Source organism: Natator depressus, chromosome 9 (genome assembly GCF_965152275.1).
Source record: "Natator depressus isolate rNatDep1 chromosome 9, rNatDep2.hap1, whole genome shotgun sequence".
NCBI classification, from domain to species: domain Eukaryota; kingdom Metazoa; phylum Chordata; order Testudines; family Cheloniidae; genus Natator; species Natator depressus.
In genome coordinates this window covers 62,518,808-62,544,400 of record NC_134242.1, presented here as the reverse complement: position 1 = coordinate 62,544,400, position 25,593 = coordinate 62,518,808, and the positions used below count along the sequence as shown (strand labels likewise).

At 46.4% G+C, this 25,593-nt stretch overlaps 1 protein-coding gene across 2 annotated transcripts in view; it reads left to right on the top strand.

Moving 5' to 3' along the window:
- Positions 1-25,593, top strand: part of GABRQ (gamma-aminobutyric acid type A receptor subunit theta) — an 87,654-nt gene that overhangs the window by 27,467 nt on the left and 34,594 nt on the right. For both annotated transcript variants that reach the window (XM_074964373.1, XM_074964374.1), the window contains exon 3: positions 3,828-3,895. In XM_074964373.1, the coding sequence (XP_074820474.1) occupies positions 3,828-3,895 (68 nt within the window). The remainder of the gene's footprint in view (positions 1-3,827; positions 3,896-25,593) is intronic.

Here is a 25,593-nt window from a genome sequence, read left to right as displayed (position 1 = left end):
AAATGACTTCACCATGGCCACACCAGGGATTGACCACAGCTCTCCTGACTAACAGACTGCTGCCCTGCCAACTGGACCTCACCGTCCTTTGCTACCTCACTGACACACCAGCCTCTCCTGGCTTCTTCCATGCCCTAGTGTTGAGGGGAGTAATTTGTTGCCAGACTTTACCAATAGCCCATTACCCCCATACGAGCTCAGCTGTGCTGGATGGTGCACTGGGAGGGGGGCAAGGCAAGGCTGCATTCATTCCCCACCCCACCCCTGCCACTCCCTCATGAGGGGCTGGAGTGAGTGGGCGCTTAGCGCTGTGTGCTAGCCTTAAGGTGCAGGTTGCTCGTTCAGGGATGTGAGAGGGATTCTCATTCCCCTGCCTGGGTGTTTCATCCACTTCACAATAAGCACCTGAGTAATCCCATAGGGGCAAATTCTGATGTTGAATAATATCTTGGTGTACGAATAGCCAATGGCTTGTCATGTGGGTTAAGGTGCTACTGAACCAAAGCAAGGGTATCAGGATCAGATCTTTAGCCACTTTGTAACCTCCTGCTTCTGGCAGCTCCCCTCCATCCCTTGCCCGCTCTGATATGACTCAGGCATACTCTCTGTGCACAGACTTCACACTTGCTTCCCAAACCCCCTAGGAGACAGACCCCATAAACCTTCATCTTGTATTTTCAAAGGAGGACACAGGCTTCTTAAACTGTTGGGTCTGCAAGCTGGTGGCCTCAAGCAATTAGTGACATCTCCCACTTGGCATTCCAGTGACCAGGCCGGATGGTCTCTGCAGCCACTCACACCGGTGTGAGCCGGAGATCTCTCTCTGACTGAGCAAATAGAAGCTGTGCTAAGCTCAGCTCAGTTGGAAGTGGCGCTTTGTGGATCTTAAATCCCTCACTTGTCTTTCTTAGAGCAGGGATTTGGGAGTCAGGAGTCCTGGATTCTATTCATGGCTTTGACACTGAGTCACTGCGTGACCTCAGGCTCTCAGATACCATGGTGATGAGCGTGGCATAAATGCCTAGACAGATAGATTAGATTAGATAGACTTTGTGCGTTTGACAGCTCTTTGTGTAGCGTCATTGTCAGTTTCCCCTTATAGTCAGTCAATTTCCTTTGTTGTTTCTGTGGGTCTTTCATGTGGCAACATGAGAGAGAAACATATATATTTTTAGATGGCAAAAACTTGGTTGTAAAACCACAAAAATTGTCAGTGTGTATGTGGGGGCGGGAGGGGAAGGGGAAGGAAGACGGGGTTCTTGGTGGCAGTGGTAAGACCTTTGGAGGGAGAAGAAGCATAGACTCATAGATTCCATGGCCAGAAGGGACCATTGCGATCATCTAGTCTGACCTCCTGTATAACACAGGCCAGAGAGCTGCCCACAATAATTCCCAGAGCAGATCTTTTAGAAAAACATCCAAGCTTGATTTAAAAATTACCACTGATGGAGAATCCACCACGACCCTTGGTAAATTGTTCCAGTGGTTAATTACTCTCATCGTTAAAAATTTACACCTTATTTCCAATCTGAATTTGTCTAGCTTTATCTTCCAGCCTTTGGATTGTGTTAGACCTTTCTCTGCTAGATTTAAGCAGCATAATCCATTGGATGGCACATAAGACTAGGGACTCAGAAAACCTGGCCTTCTATTCCTGGCTTTGCCACACACCTGCTGTGTGACCTTGGGCTACTCTCTGGGCTCTCTCCCACCCTTTGTCTATTTATATGGTAAGCTCTAGGGGCAGGGACTATGTCTTGCTATGCAAATGTATAACCACTAGGACAGTAAGGCCCTGATTTTAGCTGGTGCTCTCATAATAAAAAATAGTGTCAGGAAATTGATAAGAGAATGATTTTTTTTCTTATAAAGCCTTTCCTTGTGCTCCTAATAGCACCTGTGTGATTAAGACTGAAAGGGTTTTAAAAATTCACATGGCTTGTCTCTGCTGAGGCCGGCTACACCTTTCACACTTTACTCAGCTTGAAAGGTGAGGCTGGCAGGTCAGCTCTGTGCTTGCCAACCACGGGCTGGCCAGTTAGTGCCCCCCTGTGGTGTTGGTTTTCTGAGTTGGGAAGACATCAGACTGAGAACCCACCCACTCATTTCAGACAAACGGCCATCAATCTGCTGTCTGTATACTTTAAAGTCCAGCACTGCAGCGTGAATGGCTGCTCCCTGCTGCAGAATGTCCAACAAGCTCTCTGAGTCAGTGAGGAAAAAAATACTGCGCTGTCTTTTTAAGGAGATTTGCATAGGAGGTCCTAACTACAGTAGTTATTGATTCTGATGTTTTAAGTGTTATTCATATCCCATTAAAGGATAATGTCTAATTTACAGGCATAGGGTCTCAGTAACAGTACACCCAATCACAAGGAAGCCTTAATGACACTACTTTCCTATTTCTGGTAACACACAATTAATACATCTTTTCATTTCCAGTTTAGATGGGTCCCCCCATTTGCTAATTATTTTTTTAGTCATTTTGTGATTATCTGTAAATATTTCAGCACTTGGAGCTGCTAATGACTTGAAGGAAAAGTCAACATGGTGTGTGGCAAAATTTCCTTCCCCTCCTCTTCTGGAATCGTGCAACAAATCACTCAGTAAAACACACACAAGAAGAGGGGATTGATTTCTTGGGGATGGTGCCCACTCAGAGGGATTTGGATGGAGGTGGAGACTAGAACCCACGAAGACTTTGATCACCTAACAGACAGATGGTCTCCTCTAGCTGGCCACAGTTAGAGTAGCAGGTTCTTTTTTCTCTCTGTGGGCCTAGCTGATAGCCAGCAACATCACATTTACTCACCTATAGGCACAAATCCATGTGTTAGAAGCATTGTCCTTACAGAGAGCACTAAGGTATTGGGTTAAAGCACTGCAGTTTGAAATCCTGCCATATGGGGTTAGCAATGTAGAATATAGTAGGACTTTTATTTGTATATGGTAACAAGGGGTTATGTGCCAGGGGAAGGGACATTTCTGCAACTCTGGGAAAGTTAGGCTCTTTGTCACACCCCCATTCCATACTTTCCAGTCAGGCTTTGGCTCTTTATCCACAGGTGAGGGTGGCTTGGCCACTGAAGCCTCCTGGGGAAGGGGATATCCCAATTAACCACTTAGTCAGCAAAAACACACCAGAAGGTGTCCACACAGCTCATTGGCCATGAGGGCAGAGCAAGACGGTACCTTGTTGCCAAGCAGATTAAGTTTGACGATGAACTGAAGGGCAGTTCTGCCTGGAGATGTGACTGTGAAAAACGGATCAGCTTCCTCCACAGATCTGCTGCCTGTGTGTCCAGAGGCCTGTCTGCTATCTGCACTAACATACGGTTTAAAAATGGTTAGCATTGCGGAGCCGACTCCGTGAAGAGGGAATGAGCTAGAGTCTAGTCCCTCTGGTGCCGCAGCGGCCAGCTTGTTTGCTACATTCCAGTTACATGGCCAATCAGTTACACCTATGCAAGTCCATGGTTGGGCGTGGGATCCTACAGGTATCACTGGGGACAGCACTGGAAGGCAGTGGGGCTACACAGGTGTCAGTGAGGGCATCATTTGGTCTGTAGAAGTGAATTAGTAGTGATGAAGGAAAGAATCCAGCTTCTCTCTCAGTTCCCAGGGTGAGTTTGCAGGGGGGGCAGTTAGAAAAATCCACCTTTTCTCTAGTAAATTGGGTACTGTTGATGTGGAAAGCCTTTCAACCCAGTGGACCGTGTACGTTCACTTTCCATTGGTAACTTCATTGCCCAGTAAGCTGCACTGCAGCGTAGGGGTAGTGCGACTGGAGCTCTGTACTGTTCTAACCTGGGCCCTTTGTGTTTCAGGTAACCCTGTTACAGTGGGAATGAGCATCCATATCTCCAGCATTGACCAGATTTCAGAAGTCAACATGGTAAGTCCAAAAAGAAGCAAAAAGCCCACAAACTTTACCTATCTTCTGGTGAGAGAGAATTCGAAAGCCGTGACTACTCAGAATCATTAGAGCGACAGGAGTAATTTTTTTTTTGCAAGAGTTTGGGGGCTAACATAGGAGGGGTGGCTAAATTCCAGTGTGTGTAATTAAGTTTGGCTTCCCTGCATTCCTTCTGCAGTTATTCTTCATTTCTCCTCCCAAAATGGTGTTGTATTATTGGTGGTTCAGAATGTCTTTCATGTTCCACTCCAGAGGTAGTTGCATTTCTGTGGCAGGTGCGGGATATGCAGAGTAAAGTGATTAAGGTTCTTCCTGGATAAAATGTAAAGTGTTCATGTGCCATTGCTGTGTATGTAGCAGGACCAAAACAAAGAATGGGGGTGGAGTGGGAGGGGGGCAGGCAAGGGTAAGGATATCTAACATCCCTTCCTACCCTCCAAAGGAACGTGTTCCTCTCACAGTATGACACATGTAGTGGTTTGGTTCTGTGTGCCTCACTCCTCGTTCCCCCTGATTCATGATTCCAGCAGACCTGTGCCACTGAGAATGCACATGACATTTGCTGTCCAGCTTCAGCCAGATTGCAAGATGATGCTGAAATAAACCCTATATTCCAGCATGTGAGGGATCTCTGGCATGTATGTACACCCCATTCTTGATAGTGGATTTTGCCTCTGTAGTGTCTCAGATCATTGGGTGAATGCAGGTAAAGCTGCTAGGTTTCTGCTAAAGTTCTACTACCTATATGAGCACCTCTATTCTGGCTGGATATCTGTGCAGCACTGAGCCCTGATTTACACTACAGAGTTAGATTGATATAAAGCAGAGTTAGGTCAACATAAGCTGCAAACTTCTACACTAAAATGTAGCTCCCACCGATGTAACTTGCCTACTACACCGACCAAGAGGCATAGTGCATGGGTTGATGTAGTTAGGTCAGTGCAGTGTCAGTATAGACACTGCGTTTTGACATCAGCTGTTGCTGCCTTTCAGAAGCTGTGCCACAGTGTCCCCACACTGGCAGATAAATTGATGCAGGCGCTCCTGGTGAAGCCAGGCACCGCTGACACAAGGAGCGTAGTGTGGACGTGCAAAACCGATTCAATTATTTTGATGACTGTGCATTGACATAACTTAGGTTGACTTAATTTTATAGTGTAGACTTGCTAAAACGCTGTGAGTTCTTTGCTACTGTCTGTTAGGGCTCTTAGATGAGCATCTCTGAGAATAGCTCCTGGTTTAATTGTATCAAATGCTCCATCAAGAGCATGGCGGGGGACCTTTCCTGGGCATCATAGACATTTCTGCTAGCCTTTAGTGGTTAGACCTCCAAAGAGCAGATGTGTTTGTTTGCTGCTCTTTTCCAGCATCACAGGGCCAGCGGTGGCATTACAAGTCAGCATGTGTCCAATGACTGCTGCTTCAAACACTTGCCTTACAGTAAAAAAAAAAAAAAAAGGAGTACTTGTGGCACCTTAGAGACTAACAAATTTATTTGATGCCACAATTCCTCCATTTCTTTTTGCGGGTACAAACTAACACGGCTGCTACTCTGAAACTTGCCTTATGGTGTTTCAGAGACTGTCTGGAAACAAGAATATGCTGCCAGAGATGGAGATGCCTGTGCTGAGATGGGCTGGGTGGGTTTAACGTCAGACTAATGGGTTGGTGCGTCTCTCCCTGGTCAGGAAAGAGATTCCTGACCCCAGATGAGCTGATCCGGGGGGGGGGGGTCAATGGAGTGAGTGTGGGAGGCATGTATTTCCCCCATGTTTTCTTCCCCACATGCTGGAAGTTGGGGCTGGTGACTGTCTAGCAATGGGATGGCTGAGCATCCAGCCCTGTGGGCATTCAACAAAGGACAACTAATTGCTGAGTTATGAGGAAAAAGGCCCCTCTCTCTGCCCTGAGGTCACCCCCAGGAAGCTTTTCTTCTGGACCTGCTGCTTTTGAAAGGCTGTGTTTGGTGGAAGGGTGAAGGAGACATTCACTGGAGGTTGTTCTTTTGTTCTCTTGGTTCTGAACTATGTAGAAGAACCCCAGCCTTACCTAGAGCTCCCTGGCCAGTGAAGAGAATTAAAACCTTTGTGTCCCAATGCTCCTGCCCAGTTTCTCTGTGTCCGGACACTCCTGTCTGATTTCAGTGCCCACCAGTGCTCCTGCTCTTGGTTTGTGTGTGGGAAGTGGGATTTTTAGGAGTAGAGGGGGGACACTTTTGTTTTAAATCTTCTCTACACTTGGAACAGCTTGGGCCAAATTCAGCTCTGTTGAGTTGAGTGGGAATTGTACTCATCTGCATCAGGGCTGAATTTAGCTCATGGTGTGTCCATGTTCTCAGATGAAACCATTTGCATTGCAAGTTCTTGCACAGTAAAGCCTTGGAATGCTGCACTGAGGCCTGGGTTTGCCATGGATCTGTCCAGGACAAGTTAGATTTCCCTGCAGTTCAGCCCTCAGCCTTCCAAGTGGCCCATACACTTTTCATTGCACTTCCAACAGCTTGTCTTGTGGGACAAACTCACAATTCCAGTATAGGTTTCTGACCCCCAATACTGTGCACCTCACAGTCTTTAATGTATGTCTCCTCACAACTCTCTTTTGAGATAGGATGGTGCTATCACCCCCCTGTTAGGTGGGGAATGGAGGCACTAAAAGTTAGGTGCCAAAGTGCCTTTGAGAATCTGGGCCTGCATGATTTGCCCTACATCTATGGCAGGAAATTGAATCTAGGCCTTCTGCATCTGGATCACTGGACCATTCTTCCTCCCACTGTGCTAACACCACCCCTCAACCTGATGCAGTCATCCTGCCAAATACAGTCAGCTCAGCCCGCTCCTGGAGAGCAGGCCTTCCACCCCAGTGCCATGTCTGTAGCGTCTCCACTGACAGACTGGCGCTGATCACATCTGTGCTGAGTCTACCTGAGAGGGCTCTCCACCTATCCACGCTGGCTATGGCCGGTCCATACCAGGATGGATGGGGGCTGTCTGCTTCCCACCTTGGGTACATTGAGCCCTTCTTAGGAGAACTGTCCTACCTGCCTTGTTGGGCCTGTCATGTCCTCACTGGAGGGGCATTTCTCTCTCCCATGCAGGGTATGACAGGATCTGGCTCCTGCCCATTCCGCGTACCTCATGTGCTGTCTCCTAGGAGTGTGTCCTGCCTGCCTGTACATGATATTCTGCAGGACTGGTCTCCTACCTGTGCCTGATGAACCACTCAGACTCTCGCTCTGAGAGTGTGGCTTTCTCCTGTGATTTCTCCACATGTGTGTATGGAGGAGGGGAACCTTTGCTGAGAAGTGTTGTGTCTGCCCATGCTGGGGATGCCTGGTTCTGCTGGGGAAGCTCATTGGCAGAGATTTCTTCCCCCCTGTGCTGGCTCTATGAGACTCACTGGACTGACGTTCTTCCAAGCTGTGACTATTATGTCACGTTCTTAATGTGGGAGCTTTCTCCCTGGCTATGCTGGGGGCTCAGGTTCTTACTGGGTTTAGTGTGCTACCCTTGATGGACACACTAAGTATGCCCAGTAAGGAGATGGTCTGGTCCAGTGGGCAGGGCACCAGAAGTCCTGGGTGTTACGCCTGTCTCTGCCACTCACCAGCAGGGAAACCTTGGTCAAGTCACTTTCCTGAGCCGCTGTTTTCCCCTCCCACACTTTGGCTTGTCAATTCGGACTATAAGTGGGGTGAGCAGCACCTCTTAGATACATATCTGTAAAGGGTCTGGCATGATGGGATCCTAATTGACATGAGGACCTTGAAGTGCCACTGTAACTTAAAGAATGAGAAGGGGAGAGGCAGCTCTGAAAGGGGTTGAAGACTGGAGCCATCTTAACAAGAAGACATTAAGGGAGCCGGGGTAGTTTTATTCCCTGTGTGATGTGAGTTTCTGCACTGAGCAGGTTTTGACTTCTTGCTCTCCGCGCTGGGTAGCAAATCCCCCTGGGGAAAGATCAGTGTCTCACCCTGGGTCCGGGCACAAGGATATCTGCAAGAAAAACAAGGCATTTCTCAGGACACTGAGATCAGGAAATAACCGTTCAAGGAATAAATTAAAGGTGCACAAGCGGGGACTCAGTTGCCATGGAAACCAGATAGCTTCTATTGTTACACAACGAGCGCTGTTCCTTACTGCCCCTTGTAGGATAATTAATTAATCCCCAAATATCAGGGTGCTGCTGCTGTGATCAGAGTGCCCCCTCACCTGCCAGGTCCCTTTGCAGTGTTTACCCTCTCTTGGGGCTGCAGGTTGCAGCAGACCGGGCACAGAGAGAATGGTGGTAAATACTGGAGGTTACTGGATGCTGTGCTGTATTACACAAGAAGTTAGTTTTCATTGAGATTCCAGCCAGATACAATGCTGCAAGGTAATGCAGCTCTGTCCTACAGCGATACAGTAGTTTTCTGAGTGTTGTAATACGGAGGAGATGATGCAGTAATATCTCAGAATGGGGGTGGAGGGCGGGGGGTGGAGTTTCCTATGTGCTCTAATGTAGCAGAGGCAATGCAGTTGTGTCTCAGGATTGGAGGCTTCCAGGTGCCGATTTGGTAGAGCAGATTCAGTTGTGTGTTAGTTAGTGCTGGAGGTTCCCAGATGCTGTGCTATCTAATGTTGCAGAGGCAATGCAGTTGTGTCTCAGGGTTGGAGGCTCCCAGGTGCTGATTTGGTAGAGCAGATGAAGTTGTGTGTTGGTGCTGGAGGTTCCCAGATGCTGTGCTATATTATAGCAGAAGTGATGGAGTCATGCCTTAGTGCAAGAGGTGCTTGGCTATACTGCTGGAATTGTAATTTCTTCTCAGTGACATTATAATTAAAGTGCACTTCTCTGAAAAATGACTGTGGAAAAAATAACCCCTTCCTGCTCACCAGAGCTGCTCCCTGCATGTATTCAGACTCCTATCCTCTGACTTTACTCACCAAAGTAATGTTTTATTCTTACATACTCCCCCTAGCCTTGCAGAGCCAACTCTGCTAAGACTGACCAGGAGCTTATTCTGCCTTCTTCTTTGTTTAACAGGATTGTTTGCTAAGTTCCAACCGTTTACACTGATGTAAACACCGGTCCTGGATTCCATGTGCTGAACCAGGCAGGTATTGATTAAGGTTCTGCCATCCAAATGCAGCCTTCATTACAGGTGACAATGCAAAGGAAAGAGTCTAGTTTGACCCCTCTCAGATCTCCAGATGGATTTGCAAGGCTGAAAAATAAAATCATATAAAATTACCACACTTGATCTAGAAATCATTGAAAACAGAGCTGGGCAAATAATGGAAACCCAGTGCCTGTGAATATTGGTAAAGGAAATTTGCGTATAAATTATCTGCCAAATGTTATCCAACCAGCTGTGACTAAGAGACAATGAACGTGGAGCTCCATAATGCCATTTCTGTGGAGTCATTTTGTGGAGTATGGCAGAAATGTAATATGGCATTAGGAAACCTAGAAATTGCCAGACTGGATCAGCCCATGAGTCCATTTACTCTGCTATCATCTGACAGTGGCCAGTACCAGCTGCTTCAGAGGGAGTTGGAAAAACCCTAAGTCAACAGTTATGGAATAATCTATCTATGGTAGAATTTCTCTCCTAACTCCCATCAGTTAGAGGCTGGCGCTAGCTCTTTCTCTGAAGGTTACTTTTGGAGATGAAATTCCTCCGACGTGTTCTCATGCTGCAGTTCAGATAATCAGGAAGTTAATAAAAATCCCTTCAGCCATTCATATGTTATCTGAGCATGGGAGTCGGTAAGGGTGGGAACCCCAAACCAGCTGTCTGTGCTTAGAAAAAGAAAATACAGTTACCCTCTGTGACTTTTCTACTGGATCTCCTGCTCTGAAGTATACAAAAATGTGAAGCTTAATAATACAACAACCCCAAAAAGCAATATATAAGCACCATGGACAGCACCGTTTACGTATCCAGCTGCTCTCCCTGTATTGCAACTTCTTGTGGCTCCCATAATTTATTCATCCCAGGATGCACTCCTACATCTGCAAAATCATTGTTTGAGTTTTTGTTATATCATTAGCTTTAAAATTTTATAAACCTTGGTGCAGGTGACAAGCTGAAAAGTTATGGGAGGGTTATTGTTGCAGGGGAAAGGGTCAGGATGGAGCTTCCCTGTGGAAAAATTTCCCAGTGATGTGCATGAAGATGGTGCGATGTATAGGATATTTATAGTACATTTGCTTGATGAAGATGTGCAGTAAAATCAATTAGAATGTAGGAGGGGGCTAGGTGCCATGCAGGACTGAACCTGAAGGCAGGGAATATGGTCTGGCCGCCTTCTCTTATAACTGCTCAATGCTACACTCCACTATCTGTGTGCATGTTCATGAGAGCGACTGCATCGTGGAAGGCACACTGCGCTATGTCGGTCTGAATTAAGGAAGTTAACATATTGTGCCTGCTATTTTCCAACCTGTAGAAACTTATTTGAAAGCCAAATTTCTTCCTACGAGGCAAAGGCAACAGTCTCTATGCAGGCGATATGCAGCGTGTGCCCAGTGCAAGTTATAAGCAGAGCTGCTTTTGAGCTAGCTGAGTGCACAATACTGAGCCTTATTTTAATGTGGGAGATGAGGGTGCACACGGAACATGAAGGTTCTCAGGACCTTGAAGGTCCAGGCCTACAGTTTCTTGATCCTTCACAAACAGGGATAATTCTTTATCTTTAGTTTGAGTTATCTGTCTATCTCTATTTCAAATATGCCTTTCTTTGTGGTAGCATCTGCCCACATTAAGCTTGGCAGTATTTTGTATTCTCACTGGAATGTGCATATACACTTGCTCTTTGTTTTTTTATTATTATTATTTATTATTATTTTCACTTTAACTTTTGTGTGTGGGTTACTGCTGATGTGCCGGATGAGGCTGGGGAGATGTGGACGCTATAAGGAGTGGAGCTATTAGACTCCATAGCTGAGAGGTATTTGATCCATGCACAAAAAGCCAATTGCATGGGCTCAGTCCTGTGGCCACGCAGAGCTCCTTGCAGGATTGAGGGAGGGAGGGAGGAAGGAAGAATGAATCTGTATGAGAAGGAAAGCAGAGTGGGCACCTCAGTGTATATATATGATCCCCCAACTTGAATTCCTTCACAAACCTGTCTTGTTAGTAGGCAAACTTTCTGGATGAAATCTTGGTCCCTACGGGAGTTTTGACTTTCACCTCACTGGAGCCAGGATTTCATCTTCTATATTTAAAGTTACCAGTGACGGAAAACACCATCATTGCTACAAGGATTCACCGATGGTAGTGATGACCTAACGAAGATTGAGAGTCTACAGTTCCCTTTGTCCTTTTCAAAGATATAGTTATCTTTAACTCTTAAAATAGGTTTTCCTCCAGAAAAGCCCAACTAGGGAAATTACATGCAATAATTTACTAGAAGTAATGTGGGTTAGTCTCTCTGTTCACTGCTTCCTGATGCCCAAAGGTTTTAGAACATAGAGGAGATGAAGCATTTATGTCTTGGTGATGGAATTTCTTAGTTGTCTACTATCTTATTCCAGGATACAAGTGTTCTCATAGCATTCAGGAATTTCTAGCACTGTGACACGACTGCATTACCTGCAATATATTACAGCACAGCATCTGGGAATTTCTTGCCCAGAATATTAAGCATTCTGCTGTAGTATAATGCAGTCATATGCTAGAAGTTATGAGCTGTAATATACTGCAGGTGATGCAGTCATGTCACAGTGCTGCAGGTTCCTGAATATGGTAGTGTTCCAATATAGCAGATGCAATGTGCTGCCCTGTCTTGGTGCTGGGGAGGGGTTCAAGGTAGCTGGCCTGTGACATAAAAGAGGTGATGCGGATATGTCTCTGGGGAATTCCCAGGTGCTGTGCTGTGCTACAGCAGAGGTAGTGCAGTCCTGTCTCAGTTCTGGGGGTTCCCAGATGCTGAGATTTAATGGGATATTGCAGACATATCTCAGTGCTGGGGGTTTCCAGACACTGTGCTGTAATATGATGCATCACAGCTGGTATTTCTCTTTGCTTTCTACTGCCAAAGAGCTCACTGTAGTACAGCTTAGGTCACGTAGTTATTGTCACTGGTTCAAGTTCTTGGGTGCAGTGCTGTAATTTACTGTTTGCTTGTGGACGTTTACTTGCGAAGCCAAACAGTGGCTATTTTGCATACATGTAGCCATACCTCTCCCAAAAGAGGGGGCTGACAGAGAATGAAAAGGCTGATTCTGAACAAAGCTTGCTTCCTTACACAGTTGTCAATCCTGCATGCTACACCATCACGAGCCCAGCATGCTTACACTCCTGTCATCATTCTCGCATCTCAGTTTATTTTACTTCTTCTGTACTATGATGACTAATTAAACATCTTATCTTCTCCAGCAGTAGGGAGCAGCCGGTGCATGGTGGATAACATCAACAGGGCCACCTGACTACTAGGAGAAATGGGATCTATATGTTTTCCCCAAACCAAAAGGAAGGTTGGAGAAATAGGAGGTGGGGAAAACATTCAACTGATTTCTAGACAGAGCATCTTAGTGCAGTCTGCCAGGGATCAGAGCATCTTTCTTCAGCATGAGTGCAGTCTTAAAAGCTAAGGGCAAGATGCTGATACCGTTAATCACATCCAATCATAGGTGCTGGAACTAGAGGTGTGTGTGGGGGGGAGCTGCCGCACTCCCTGATTTGAAGTGGATTCCATCATATACAGGGTTTACAGTTTGGTTCAATGGCTCTCAGCATCCCCACTATACAAATTGTTCCAGCACCCCTGCATTGAATAGTGCCTTGCTCTACTAACAATGATTTCAATGGGCCTTCTCATGGAGTAAGGTACTACACAATGTGAGTAAAGAATCTGGCCCAATGAATGCAATGTAAGTCCATTGTTGGAGCAATGTGGAGGAAGCTCAGGTTTGAACAAGCATGGTGACTAAATTGCCTTCTCCACTCTGGGACGGGTGATCCTTCTGTACTAGAGTTAGAGTCTTGTGTGGATGGAGCAGGGTGATAGTGCTCTCACTATTAATAAAGCAAACAGTTGTGCGGCACTCTGTAGTGCTCCTAATTCACTGGTCTGAAATTGATTATCACACACAAATGTTGATTACATAGAGACGCCCCTGGTTTAGAAATTGGAAAAAGGTCAGTGTTACTGAATGATTAGAGAGACCAAGTTGGCATTTCCATATTCCTGACCATTTGAAAAAGGCAGAAAAAGAATTGGTTATCTGTAACAGATTTTCAGAGTAAATCAACTCAATTTCCAGACCCATGCCAAGAGTCTTTTTCCTTCTGTATATCTGTTTTCTTCTCTTTCATTTCTTTAATTATTGTTCATCTACTTGTCTGTCTAATCCCCAGGTTCTTACACAATACCCATCACCATAGTACCTATGTAATACTGCTCAGATATTGTCCTCCTGTGTCTCTTCAGATTACTCCAAATGTTGAACATTTTGGTTTGGCTAAAGGAAGCACCCACAAAGTTTGGATGCTTTATCTGAACATCGTGAGTATGCAAAATTAAGGGTTTGGCTTTAATGTCATTGGGAGTTGCAGGTGGTCCATATTTCTCATGATCCCATGGTCAGGCTCTTATACTGGAATTCTGTCATGGGCAGTGCAATATTTTGTTCCTTATGCATGTGATCCCAGCTAGAACCAGGAAAAGCAAACGTATGGGAAAATGTAAAGCAACAGGGCTGAAAGTTACCGGAACTTTTCTGAAGTCCTTAATAAGTTGGTTCAGATTCTGGACAAGACTTCAGGGGAGAATCATATTTTACTCAAAATGGCTTATATCCTCTATATCATGAGTCACAAATGAGGCATCTCCCCACGTTCAGTCCTTAGTGGATCACAGGAGACATTTCAAAGAAAAAAACATGTGGCCCTTTATTTTTCTCTGAATTGGAAATTCATCACACCTTTTGCTTCTCCGCTTCCTGCAGGAATTTATTGCAAAAAGCAAAGATTGGTATTGGGATTAGTATATGATTATAGGGTTATACATGTGCATGAACACAGAGAAGGATATGGCCCAACAATCTTAAAATATAAACCAGAGAAAGCACAGTACAACAATTCAAGTGAATGAGAGTATGAATCAATGGTAAAGAGACTGTGGTAGGAAATAGGAAATATGCCTGGAAGAAGAACTGGGCTTGGAAGAGGAGAGGGAGACAAGAAGTCGGGTACTGGTCTAAGTATAAGAAGCTGCTTGAATGGATGCACTAAGCCAAGAGTGGGACATGGTGACCAAGGGCTGTTGGTGAGGAAGGGACAAAAAATGCATCGTCAGCCACTACCATCCTGACTTTCTGCAGCATCCCCCCTCGGAGAGTGATCTGAGAACTGGAGGAAAGGATCAGTACTTTTACAGTAGCAGCTGGATTTCAAAGGGTCCTCGAGAGAATGAGCACACCAAGTTAGGGGTGGTATTGCCTTATTCCCAATAGAAAACCATGCAGCTTCTCTCTGCGAGCAGCCGAGTATCTGGAGCTTTAAATCAGGGTTTCCATTGCTCTTTGACTAGCTGTGCCTCCTTTGCTCCAAGTTTAAGCAAAGGGGAAACCCCTCTGGAAGATGCACAAATCTGGCTCCTTGCCCCCTTTCCTGTGGGTGAGCTCCACATGCCTCTATAGGGCTGAGCAAGGAACAGTTTTGCATTAGACTCAGAGTAAACATCTGCCTACCACCACCTCCACACTGGAAACACTGATAACTCTGGTATGAGAATGTAGCCTCTGTGCCCTGCTCCTGGTTCTAACCCCCAGAAATAGCCAGGGATACCTACCAACCCCTGGATACCTGGTAAGGAGAAGCCTGGTACAGGACTTAGTTAGCTATGGAGCATATCAGATGATTCCATTCCATCGCATAGAACTGAAATTCCTATAGCAACAGTGCCAGCTTCACCACCTGGGCCACCAAGACTCAGGCATGTCTGCCTGGAGTAGGGCTGCAGCTGCACAAGAGACATGGAATCCCAAAGACAGCTGGTACAGTACCAAAATGGGTAGGATTGGCCTGGGAAAGGGGCACTGTTTCAGCACCCCTACCAGGCAGACACCTCCCGCCAGGCACTAGGAGACCTGGCTGACCTCCCACCAGAGGAGAGTTACAGAAGTCCCACCAATGCCTTCCCCTGGGGTGGGGGCTCACACCCTCCTGTGAAACTGTTTCCATCTGCCCACATCCCTGGGAGTGAATGTGGCCAAAGATTCTCTAGCCCCAATGGGGTGTCTTAATGCTCTCCGTGTTACAAGAAAGCTCTGTCTGTATATATGTAATAGTTAATGGAGAAGGTCCTCAAGAACTTGTAGCACCGTTCCCAAGTTGTGTAGGCCTACTAAAATGTTGCTCACTTCAAATGGCGTTCTCCGTCCATCTCTTTGCCTGGAGCTCTTAGCATTAAGCACTAGCTTTGAAAACCCCCAGGTCACCTGGAACCACAAGTCCAACCCCTGGTAGGATTGACTCAGCCCTTGTTCATTCCAGTGCTGATAACCAGGAGTTCCATGCATCTTCCTAGTATGGTGGCCTCCCAAGTGAGAGCATCCTGAGTTCACATTAAACTATCCCCTGATCTTCAGAGTGAGAGTTTACCTAGGATTCCTTAGCCAAGATTTTCCTTCCCCACACTATGTGCTGAAGCCAGCTGCGTTTTGGGAGTGCTATAGTATAGAGATAAATGCTTTGGGATGAATGTTGCTATATAAAATATTACAATTTTCTATCTGCTTCTGTACAAAATGGCTCATCTTTAGATCAGCACATACTGCAGTATTTTATAGTAATAGTACAAACTACTGCAGTTCACAATAGCATATTCCTACAGTATTTGGAAACGTTGCAGAGTACTGTACGTACCTGGGTCAAAAGCTTATAGTAGCTTCTCAGTTTGTTCTCAGTCCTTAGACAGGCAAAACTCTGAATGCCTTTTTATTGAAAAAACTCCTATATTCTAAAGCAGTGCTCCACATCTCTACCTCTTTCAACAACAGTGCTGCAGTGTATTGGAGGAATACTGTAGAATGCTCAAATATTTTCATGATGTTGGTGAAAGCTTCATCTGGATATGGACTGTCTGAAAATTGATTGAGATCTCCAGGCTCTGGCCTATAGACATCCCAGGATATATACATTGAAAGCATGCAGCTATGGAGTGTGGGTGTGGGTATGTGCACGAGCTTCTCAATATAGAAACCAGATCTGAATCCAAATGTGTGTGTGTGGGGGGGGGGTTGCAATTTGAATATGTAAATAAATAAGGATATATATAGCTCTATACGTTATGTACATGCTAAGCGATGATGGCAGATAAAAACCTTGTTTCTTCCGAAGGCTGGAACAAGGCTCCCTGTATATTCCCACGATTCCTGGACCCCCTCCCTTCTGTTATCACATTTGCAGGCCTCTGGAGGAGGGGGGCGTAGTTAATATTCTGAGTCTGTGCCGTCTTGCTAGGCAACAGAGAAGAATGACTGTTCAAGTCAGAAGAATGGTAGGAAAGGGAGAGGAACTAATGAGATGTTGAAGGTCCAGACAGGCTCTCCGGTCAGATAAAAGGGGTCATGACAAAATGGGTTGCGGGATAGCATGCATGTGTGTCTGTGTGCCGAACAGGGATTAGGCAAACCCTGCTGCTCTGCTCTGAGCAGTGATCCCAGGAAACTCCCACAGATTAAAGGGGAGACCCCCGGCTAACAGGCCAGATTCTCAGTCCCTCCCAAGTCCCCCTTGAGGAAGCAAAAGAGGAGAATCTTTAACAGGGCTAGGGCTGCACTGTACTGCTTATCACTGGCATTGGGGGACAGCTGGGCAAGAGAGTTCCCCTCTTGTATTCTCCCCCCATCAGGGATATGTTACATTTGAGCCAGTGTCCAGAAACTGCCCAACTCAGAGCAGCCATTATGGGTCCCAGTTGCATAGGAGTCGGAGAACATGGCTCACGCAGGTTCAGCAATTCGCAGGCTTGACCCTGTCTCCTCTTCCAGCTGCAGGGGAGAAAACAATTTGCCACCACCTTGGGCTCCCTGTAGCAGGACTGGAAGGGGACATGTGTTGTGTCCTGGTTTCCCCTACTCCTACTCTTGTTTAGAGCCTGTCTAGGAACATATTTGGCCTCCTTCGGTGCACACACATTGATGTTTTACCCTCACTGTACCTTCTGGAGGTAGAGAACGATCCTTTTTCCTATTTTACAGATGGAGAACTGAGGTATAGAGGTTTGCACTGTGTCAGAGCAGGGAATTAAACCCAGATCTTCTCAGTCCCAGGCCCATACTTTAACCACAAAGGCCATTCTCCCTCTTGTCCATCTGTCTGCATGATCACAATGGTGGACCTGCGTGAAGAGGGGCAATCTGGGAGCAACGGGACATAGCATGCTTCTGTGACAACCCCTCCTTTAATTGCAGCACTGTGCCCATTGGCAGCTCCTGCTCCTATCCCTCCACAGGCTTTTGTCCCCTCTCAGTATTGTCAGTTGTATCAAAGTCCTCGGAAAAATTACACAGTGCCTTTGGGTATTTTTATTATCTGGATACTTTATTTACCGAGCTCACATGGGCTCTTTGCCAATAACTTTCAGCCAACTCTGCAAATATAATTCCCTGGCTCTGGGATTGTTGGTCCTGAGCACTGCAGAGAGCACTTGCTCACCACAGACGGGCACTGCAGATCGGTATCTCTTCCTTCAGCTTGGAGTTGCATTCAGATGCCCATAAATTCAAAGCGTTTGACACCTGCCTGTAGACTTTCTGGGCTTGCTGAAATCTCCATTTTTTTGCATGCACAATGTACTAAGCCAGGAGAATCAGGGAGACCCTCATATGGATCTAACCTAAGTGCTATTGTCAGTCATTCACCTTACACCTGTCAGTGATACTTATGAAGCTTATGGTGCATCTGAAGAAGAGTTTTTTTACCCACGAAAGCTTATGCCCAAATAAATCTGTTAGTCTTTAAGGTGCCACTGGGCTTCTTGTTACTTATGAAGCTGAAACTTGAATTGCTCAGCTGGGAGGAGGGTACCACAGGTCATATTTTGCACTCATTTATGCTCAGGTAAATATGGAGTGGCTCCATTGGCTTTAATAGAGATTCTCAGGGTTGACACTGGTGCAACTGAGAGCAGAATCTGGTCCACAATTAGAACCTGAGATAGACTATACCTATGATGTCATGCCACTATCTTACCAATCCTTCTGACAATGCAGAATGTTCTCTAGAATATATTCTGCAGTGCAGAGTCCAGTCTAGCGTTAAGAGGCTTGATTCTCAAAAATAAGCGTATACTACTGAGTTTGCTGACTTTGTGGGTATGCAAGGTGTTTGTACGTACAGGGGGCCAGTTAGATGCATAACTGGAGTTGTTTGCACATGCAGCTCATTATATTTGTAAGTGCAAACTGGGCACACACAATTGCTTAGGCTTGCCGAAGAAAACCAGGCCCTAAATTTCTCAAGCAACAGGGTTTCCATCACTTCTCTTGGGAGACTCTTCCATGGTCCAATGGATGTTACCATTGGGAGTATGTCCTGCTATTCACCCAACATTTTCCTGTCCTTAATTTTATCCCATTATACCCTTGCATCCCAAGCCATCCTAAATAGTCCCTCTCTATGTTCAGACCCAACGGATCCTTACACACTCTTACAACCTTCCTTGGTATTCATTTAGTAAAACTATGCTGTGCATAGCTAGTTATTTTAATCATCCTGTGTACTGTACACCAATCCCTTCACCCCATTAATCAGTTTTGTTGTTTTTTCCCTTGGACCCTCCTGTTTATTAATGTCCTTCTCGTATCTTCCTGAATTGTCTCATCATCCTGTTCCTCTCCCCTCCTTTAAATCTCTCCTGAAAACACACGATAGGGACATTATCTGTAGAGCACCAGGAACATTCCTATTGCTGTAGAAATTCTAATGGTTTTGGTGTGCAGAACTGTGTGTGCAGGATTCCACTCTACACCCCAAGCAGAGAAGTACTATCACCACCCTGATGTGTGACATGATACCACTGCATATGCAGCCCCAAACTGCATCGTCCTTTTGGACTGCCACAGTGAATTACAAGCTCTATTTAATTTTCTGCCAAGGAGGAAAAAAATAGCCTCCAATGTGTATTATATACTCTTCCCACTTGCCTATAGATCCAAGGGCATCAAAGTGCTTTATGAAGGCGAGTTGATATCTTTATCTCCATGTTATAGAGCAGGGGAGGGAGGCAATGAGGCATATGTAAGGTGCCCCAGGACACCCAGCGAGTTGGCAGTGGATGAGCTTGGAATAAATTTCAGGGATAAACTTTTCAAAAACATCTCAGAGTATGTCTACACTGCAAAACAAAGAAACCCCTTCGCAGTGACTCTTACAGACTCAGGCTCACACTATAGCCTGAGGAGGGACATGGATCTCCGAGCCCAAGCCGGCATGTCTACAGAGCTATTTTTAGCACTCTAGCATGAGCCCTGCAAGTCCGAGGCTGTAGGCTTGGGCTCTGGGACTCGTTGCAGTGTCGACTTACCCTGTGTGACTTAAGCTGAGGCCCAGATCCCCAAAGGAAGTTAGGTGCCTAATGCCCATTGATTTCAGTGGAAGGTAGGCGCCTTAATACCTATGAGGAACTGGGTCCTATGTCATAAGTATCATGCTTCTGAATATTTTACTCCAAAACTCTTGGGTTTTAGTTCCATGTTCTTTCCATTGGGCCATGCATACAGAGACAACTCCACAACATTTCCTCTGCAATGGCGTGATGCAACTGGATTTATGTATTTAAGACCCTTGAAAAGATCTCTAGGGGGAGCTTTATACCCTATAGCAAACATGCTAGGGGGAAAAATGCACCAGGAATGTCCATTCAGAAAAGACATTTTCCTTCCCTGCCATATTGCTGGCACAGCAGCACAGTGATGGGCCAGGAGGAGGTAGCCTTGTTCAATCCTCCTGCTATAAAATCAGGACATTTGCTTCTTGCTTGCTGCTACTGCTGCTGCTGGCTCATTTCAAGAAAGTGACTGCGAGGCAAAATTCCATTGGTGACTGCATGCCTCACGAGAGGCAGTGATGTTTGCTCTTTGGATGGGGCCATGTAGGAAAACCCCAAATTTATCCTGTGCCCTGGTAGGATCTCACGTTCTCTCCTCCCCCATCATCATAAGAGAGGCTGTAGAGAACCCGTAGCTGTGCCGGTCACACTTTAAGTGTCTCATATTCAGAGTTAATTGAGATTTAACAGGAGAGTTGTTGCATGTTAATTAAATACAAAGTGATTATTAAAAACATATTTTTTGAGGTTTAACAGCTGTGTAATAAGAGACGTGTCTGTTACGTATACAGCAGGCCATTGGCAACTGCGAATTAGAGAAAAATGGAGGGGTTCTGGTGTGCCATAAACCTGGAGAGGAAAGCTCTGGAGAATGGGCTGGGGTGTAAACACCAAGATGTGTTCATATCCATGGCAGCAAGTGTATAGTGGACAGAGATACCATAGGCTAAGTCAGCAGCTGCATTGGATATTGGCTTGGTACAGCTCTGTTAGGGGAAACTAAGACAAAGGTGGGGGGAGAGAAATGAAATGGTTTAATCAAGGTTCTCCCATGCAAACATGGTAGGGGTTGGTCTGTTGGGTCTGAAGAGTTGGGTAAGGCCCTTTACAAGCATAAGATGCACTCAAAGCCTCCTGGGAGATCTGTGGAAATGAGATCCCCACACTGATAGGGTGGGAGAACTCTCTCACCGCCTGGCCTACTGCTGAGCCGCCCAGGGCTTTTTTATGGCCCTGAATGTGGAGGCAGTTCAGAGCTACGCTACCCCAGCAGCAGCGCTGGGAAGGACTGTGCCTTCAGCCTGGCAGGTGGTGGGTTGGGATCACATTGAACCATCCCGTCAGGTGGCTCAGCATACCCTACTCTTTGCATTCAGCCAGCTCTGTGAGCCAGTGCTGAGGGGAATCACACAGAAACCGGTTTGCGTGGTTTGGCTTCAGGTAGATCATGTACCACAAGTGATGGTTCTGGGAAGCACGCTCTGTGGGCGAGGCTACCATTACGTACAGACTCGCATTACATAGGCTGTTCCTCTCCCATTCCCACCCCAGTGCTGGCTGCTTCTCCTTTCGCCTTGTGAGTTTCTAGTTTGACAAGGGGCTAAAGCAGGAGCCACTCGGTGCTGCCCTCTGGTCAGATGTATCCTCCAAGGGCTGAGCCAAGAGAGGGCAGGGGATAGAAAGTTAGTTCCATTAGGGCACCTTCTCTTGCTTCATGCCAGTCCTGTTGGTATAGCACCCCTGCGTGCTGGGGTAGTAGTGGGGAGGAGGGTGAGACACAATGAATTTTTATACTCAAAGCCCCAGAGCGGGATATGGCTGATTTATCTGTCCCATGCACTGGACACATGTACAGCAATTACAAACCTGCAGATTAAAACGAACATAGACTGACAACAAATCAATGAGGGAAGTTCTCCAGGAAAACTACTCCCCAGGCGACCTGAGAAACTCAAGCCCCTCAAAGCAAAGCCCTGCTGCACAGAGAGGCCTCACGGCATAGCCTGGAGATTGATCAATTCCCATCCCCTTGGAACAATGTTGGAAATGGATTCCAGAATCCAAGGGACTTGCGCCGAGACTGGCCCTCACCCCAGCATTCAAATTGAGTGAGAGACAGAGTGGCCAAGCTCATCTCAGCTGTTGGGCTAAGCTGAGGGCGAGGAGCAGTCTCTAAAGTAGCAGTGCCTGAACCATGCAGGAATTTATAGGTCATAATCAACTCCCAGACTTGCACCAGGAAAAAAATTAGAAGTCAGTGCAGTCTACACAGATGTGAGCAAATCTCTCTGAGAAGTACTGCCTCCTTCTGCCCTAACTGAAGCTGATGAATAATTCTGTAGGCCATGGAGAGCTGAAAAAACCCTCGTCCTGCCTCTGCTATGTCAGAGTAACTGATGCTGTTCCCGGCTTTCAGAACAAAGAAGTGCTTAAAGTGGGCCAGGAAGGCCACAGGCTCGGCGAAAAGAAATAAAAATTGAGCCAGGTAACTGTGGGGTGCACTTAGATTACTGTCCTAGCAAAGATGCTGCTCCCAGATCATGACAGCTCCCCCCAACTCCCAGGCCCACCTTTTTCAGACCACTGTAAGCACTGGCATAAAGCACTTGGCTAGTCCAGAACCTCTTCTTCATTGTACCCAGAATGAAGCAAATAACCCCTCAGGGGGGCTAAACTGGATTCCTTGTTTAGCAAACTCACATAAAAACTGCCACCGTCTTACTTTCCCTCTGTCCCCCAGTGTCCTCTCATAAATATCACTCGTTCCTGCTCTAGTCAGCTGGCTGTAGACATAACCCACTTCTTCCCTTAAAAACAAGAATTAACACTACATCCAACTGAGGAATATTTTGTCCTTTAGGTTCTCTCTCACAAATGACCGGAATAAAAGCTGGTGTCTCATTATTGAAGCCAACAAGCCATTCATTAGTCTCATTCATTGGCAGCTGAATTCCCACCAGCTAGGAGACGTTCCATTCTCTCTCCCGTCTTCCAAAGTAGCAGTTTCCTTGATGTTCTTTATGACCACAGGTTCAAAGCACTGCAATGTTCTTTGCTTACATGGGATGGGATTTTTATTCAGTCCCTTTCCTCTCAAAATAGAGGTGCTTTAGCAAAGTCTATAGAATCAGGTGGAACAGCTGGTGTGGCAGGTAAGCTGTAAAATGTCCTTTGTCCTTATGTCGCAAGCAGTGCAGCAGCAAGAGCTCTCTCTCTCTCTCTCTCCCTGCCAAAAAGTTATCACTCCCAGTAGCTTCCACGTGCTCTGTGAAATATAACATCTACAGGGGGCCGAGAATAACTGTCTCTCCAGAGGGAACGAGAGGAAGCAATGATCTCTGAGTCATTTTGAGGATAAAAATGGACTCAGTAGAGATCCACATCACCAGAAATGTATTCTGAGATGGAGATCTGATCCACTGATTCAACATGTGCTACTTATCCCCCTCCCGTGGCTGGTCCTCAGAAGGTAAGAGCCTACTACAGCTCCCTGCTAATACAGATACTCCTCTAGCTCAATGGTTAAGTATTGTGCTGGAGGTCACGTAATGATAGGAAACAGGAATTGGCAGACTGTATCAGACCAATAGTCCATCTCGTCCAATATCCTGCCATGCACAATAGCCAGTACCTGTTAATTCAGGGGAAGGTACAAGGAACCCTGCAGTAGGCACGTCTGGAATAGCCTGCCCAGAAGGAATGTTTCCTCCTAAACCCCTTAGTTAAAGATTGGGGCTTGTGCCCTGAAGCAGAAGGGTTTATATCCCTTCTGAAACTCTTATTTGCTGTTTTAATATTACCTATTCTAACTCTGGATGTTCTTATTCTCCATGTAAATGCCCAGTTCTTTTTCAGTCCTGATAAGCTATTGGTCTCAATGACATCTTGTGGCAGTGAGTTCCACAGGCTCATTGGACACTGAGTGAAAAAGTATTGCCATTCATCTGGTTTGAATCAGTTCCCCAGTGATGACCATCTGAAAAGAGCAGACGGGAAACTGCAGTCACTAGAATTAACCTGGACTCTGTATTTAAGCAAACTCACCCCATGCAACAGCTCTCCTCCCTTGGGCACATGATGTATTTTGGATGCGACATGCAGGTGGGGAATGAGATGTTTTGGGTGTGTCAGACATGAGGGCAAAGTGAGATTTCAGGGGGTTGAGATGGGCAGCAAGAAAAAGTGGGAGAAGCACACACAGACTGGAGGGGCTCTCCCCATTTGTTCACAGTGAGCAGAAATGGATGTGGTGTTCTTTTATCATGGGAATGTATCCCTGGCCATCCTAATCCTGTACAGGGTAGCAACATGTCACGTACACAGAAATTGCCACAGACACAAAGTAGCATCCTGGCCTATGCGCTCCTAAGGGCAGGGATTATGTTGAAGCCATACCCAACACAGCGGGGCCCTGATCCCAGTTGCGACCTTGGGGCTCTATTGCAGTGCAAACAAATACATTGTACTCTGGGGTGGGACAGTTGGTGGTAACTGAGCCACGTGGAAATGTCACAGGGGTAATGACAGAAGTGCAGGGAATTTACTTAGAGGTCCTAGGAGGATGCAGCCTGGGTGGGTAAGAGAGAGCTCTGTGTGTGAGTCTATGGCAGAGGCCCAGAGCTCTCCTCCCAACCCCCCAGGCTAGAGAGCTTTGGGACTGATCCAAAGCTCATTGGAGTCAATGGACTCCCAGGCCCAGATCCTCAAAGGTATTCAGATGCCCAGCTCCCACAAAGCAATAGGAGTTAGGTACCAAAATACCTTTGAGGATCTGGGCTGCATTGCCATCAATGGGCTATGGATCAGGCCTGTAGCATATGACCCTAAACCTGGAGCCAAGGGTCCCTGAGTCATCAGCACTGAGTGACTTCTTCGGCTGTGTTGTGCTTTTGGGTAGGTGGGATTGTGGCAGGAGGGAGCTTCTGTTTCAGAAGAGTAAGGAAGAAACTGACCTCTGGTATGTTAACAGCTCCTGCTCCAGTTGCCATGTGTTTTGGCTGAGCTCTGAGCATTTGCTGAACTCCTCCCTTCCACCAGCCCCTTCACAACTCTTTTCTCCCCCACCTCCCCTCCCCTCCCTATCCCAAGCTGTTCTTACTGCCCCCATTACTCCATTCCCATTCCTGGGACAGAGGACAGCTGCCTGCTCCATGCTAGAGTTCAAGATGTTTCTTCTCTTCTCCCCTGCAACTTGCTCCATGTCGGCAAGCAAAGGACCAAGAACCCAGTGGATAGATAGGAGCCCAGCCCTGTGCATTTGGCTCATTTAATTGCTAATTCAGCCTTTAATTTACAAGGACATGGAGCCCAATCTCTTGTTGCTGGCCTCTGGGATTACGGGGGTGGGGGGTGGGGTGGCGGAGGAGTTCTTACAGCACAGGGACTGGGACCTGCGTGTTCTCCCCCCGTGTGTTGGGGAAGGCTCCCTGGGACAATGAAAATATTTATCCATTGATATGTATATTGGTGGCGGTGGTGTTTCTGATTCCACTGCCCTTCCCCTTCTACCAGCTGCACCTAAGAGCCTAGTCTCATGTGCATGGGATGGGGATCTGACAGCTGTGGTGTCATGGTAAAGAATCAGCCGGTATTATGGACTTATAGACTTTAAGGTCAGAAGGGACCATTATGATCATCTAGTCTGACCTCCTGCACAACGCAGGCCACAGAATCTCATCCACCCACTCCTGTAACAAACCCCTAACCTATGTCTGAGCTACCGAAGTCCTCAAATCGTGGTTTAAAGACTTCAAAGTGCAGAGAATCCTCCAGCAAGTGATCCATGCCCCACGCTGCAGAGGAAGGCGAAAACCCCCCAGGGCCTTTGCCAATCTACCCTGGAGGAAGATTCCTTCCCGACCCCAAATATGGCGATCAGCTAAACCCTGAATATGTGGGCAAGACTCACCAGCCAGACACCCAGGAAAGAATTCTCTGTAGTAACTCAGATCCCACCCCATCTAACATCCCATCACAGGCCATTGGGCATATCTACAGCTAATAGTCAAAGATCAATTAATTGCCAAAATTAGGCTATCCCATCATATCATCCCTTCCATAAACTTATCAAGCTTATTCTTGAAGCCAGATATGTCTTTTGCCCCCACTCCTTCCCTTGAAAGGCTGTTCCAGAAC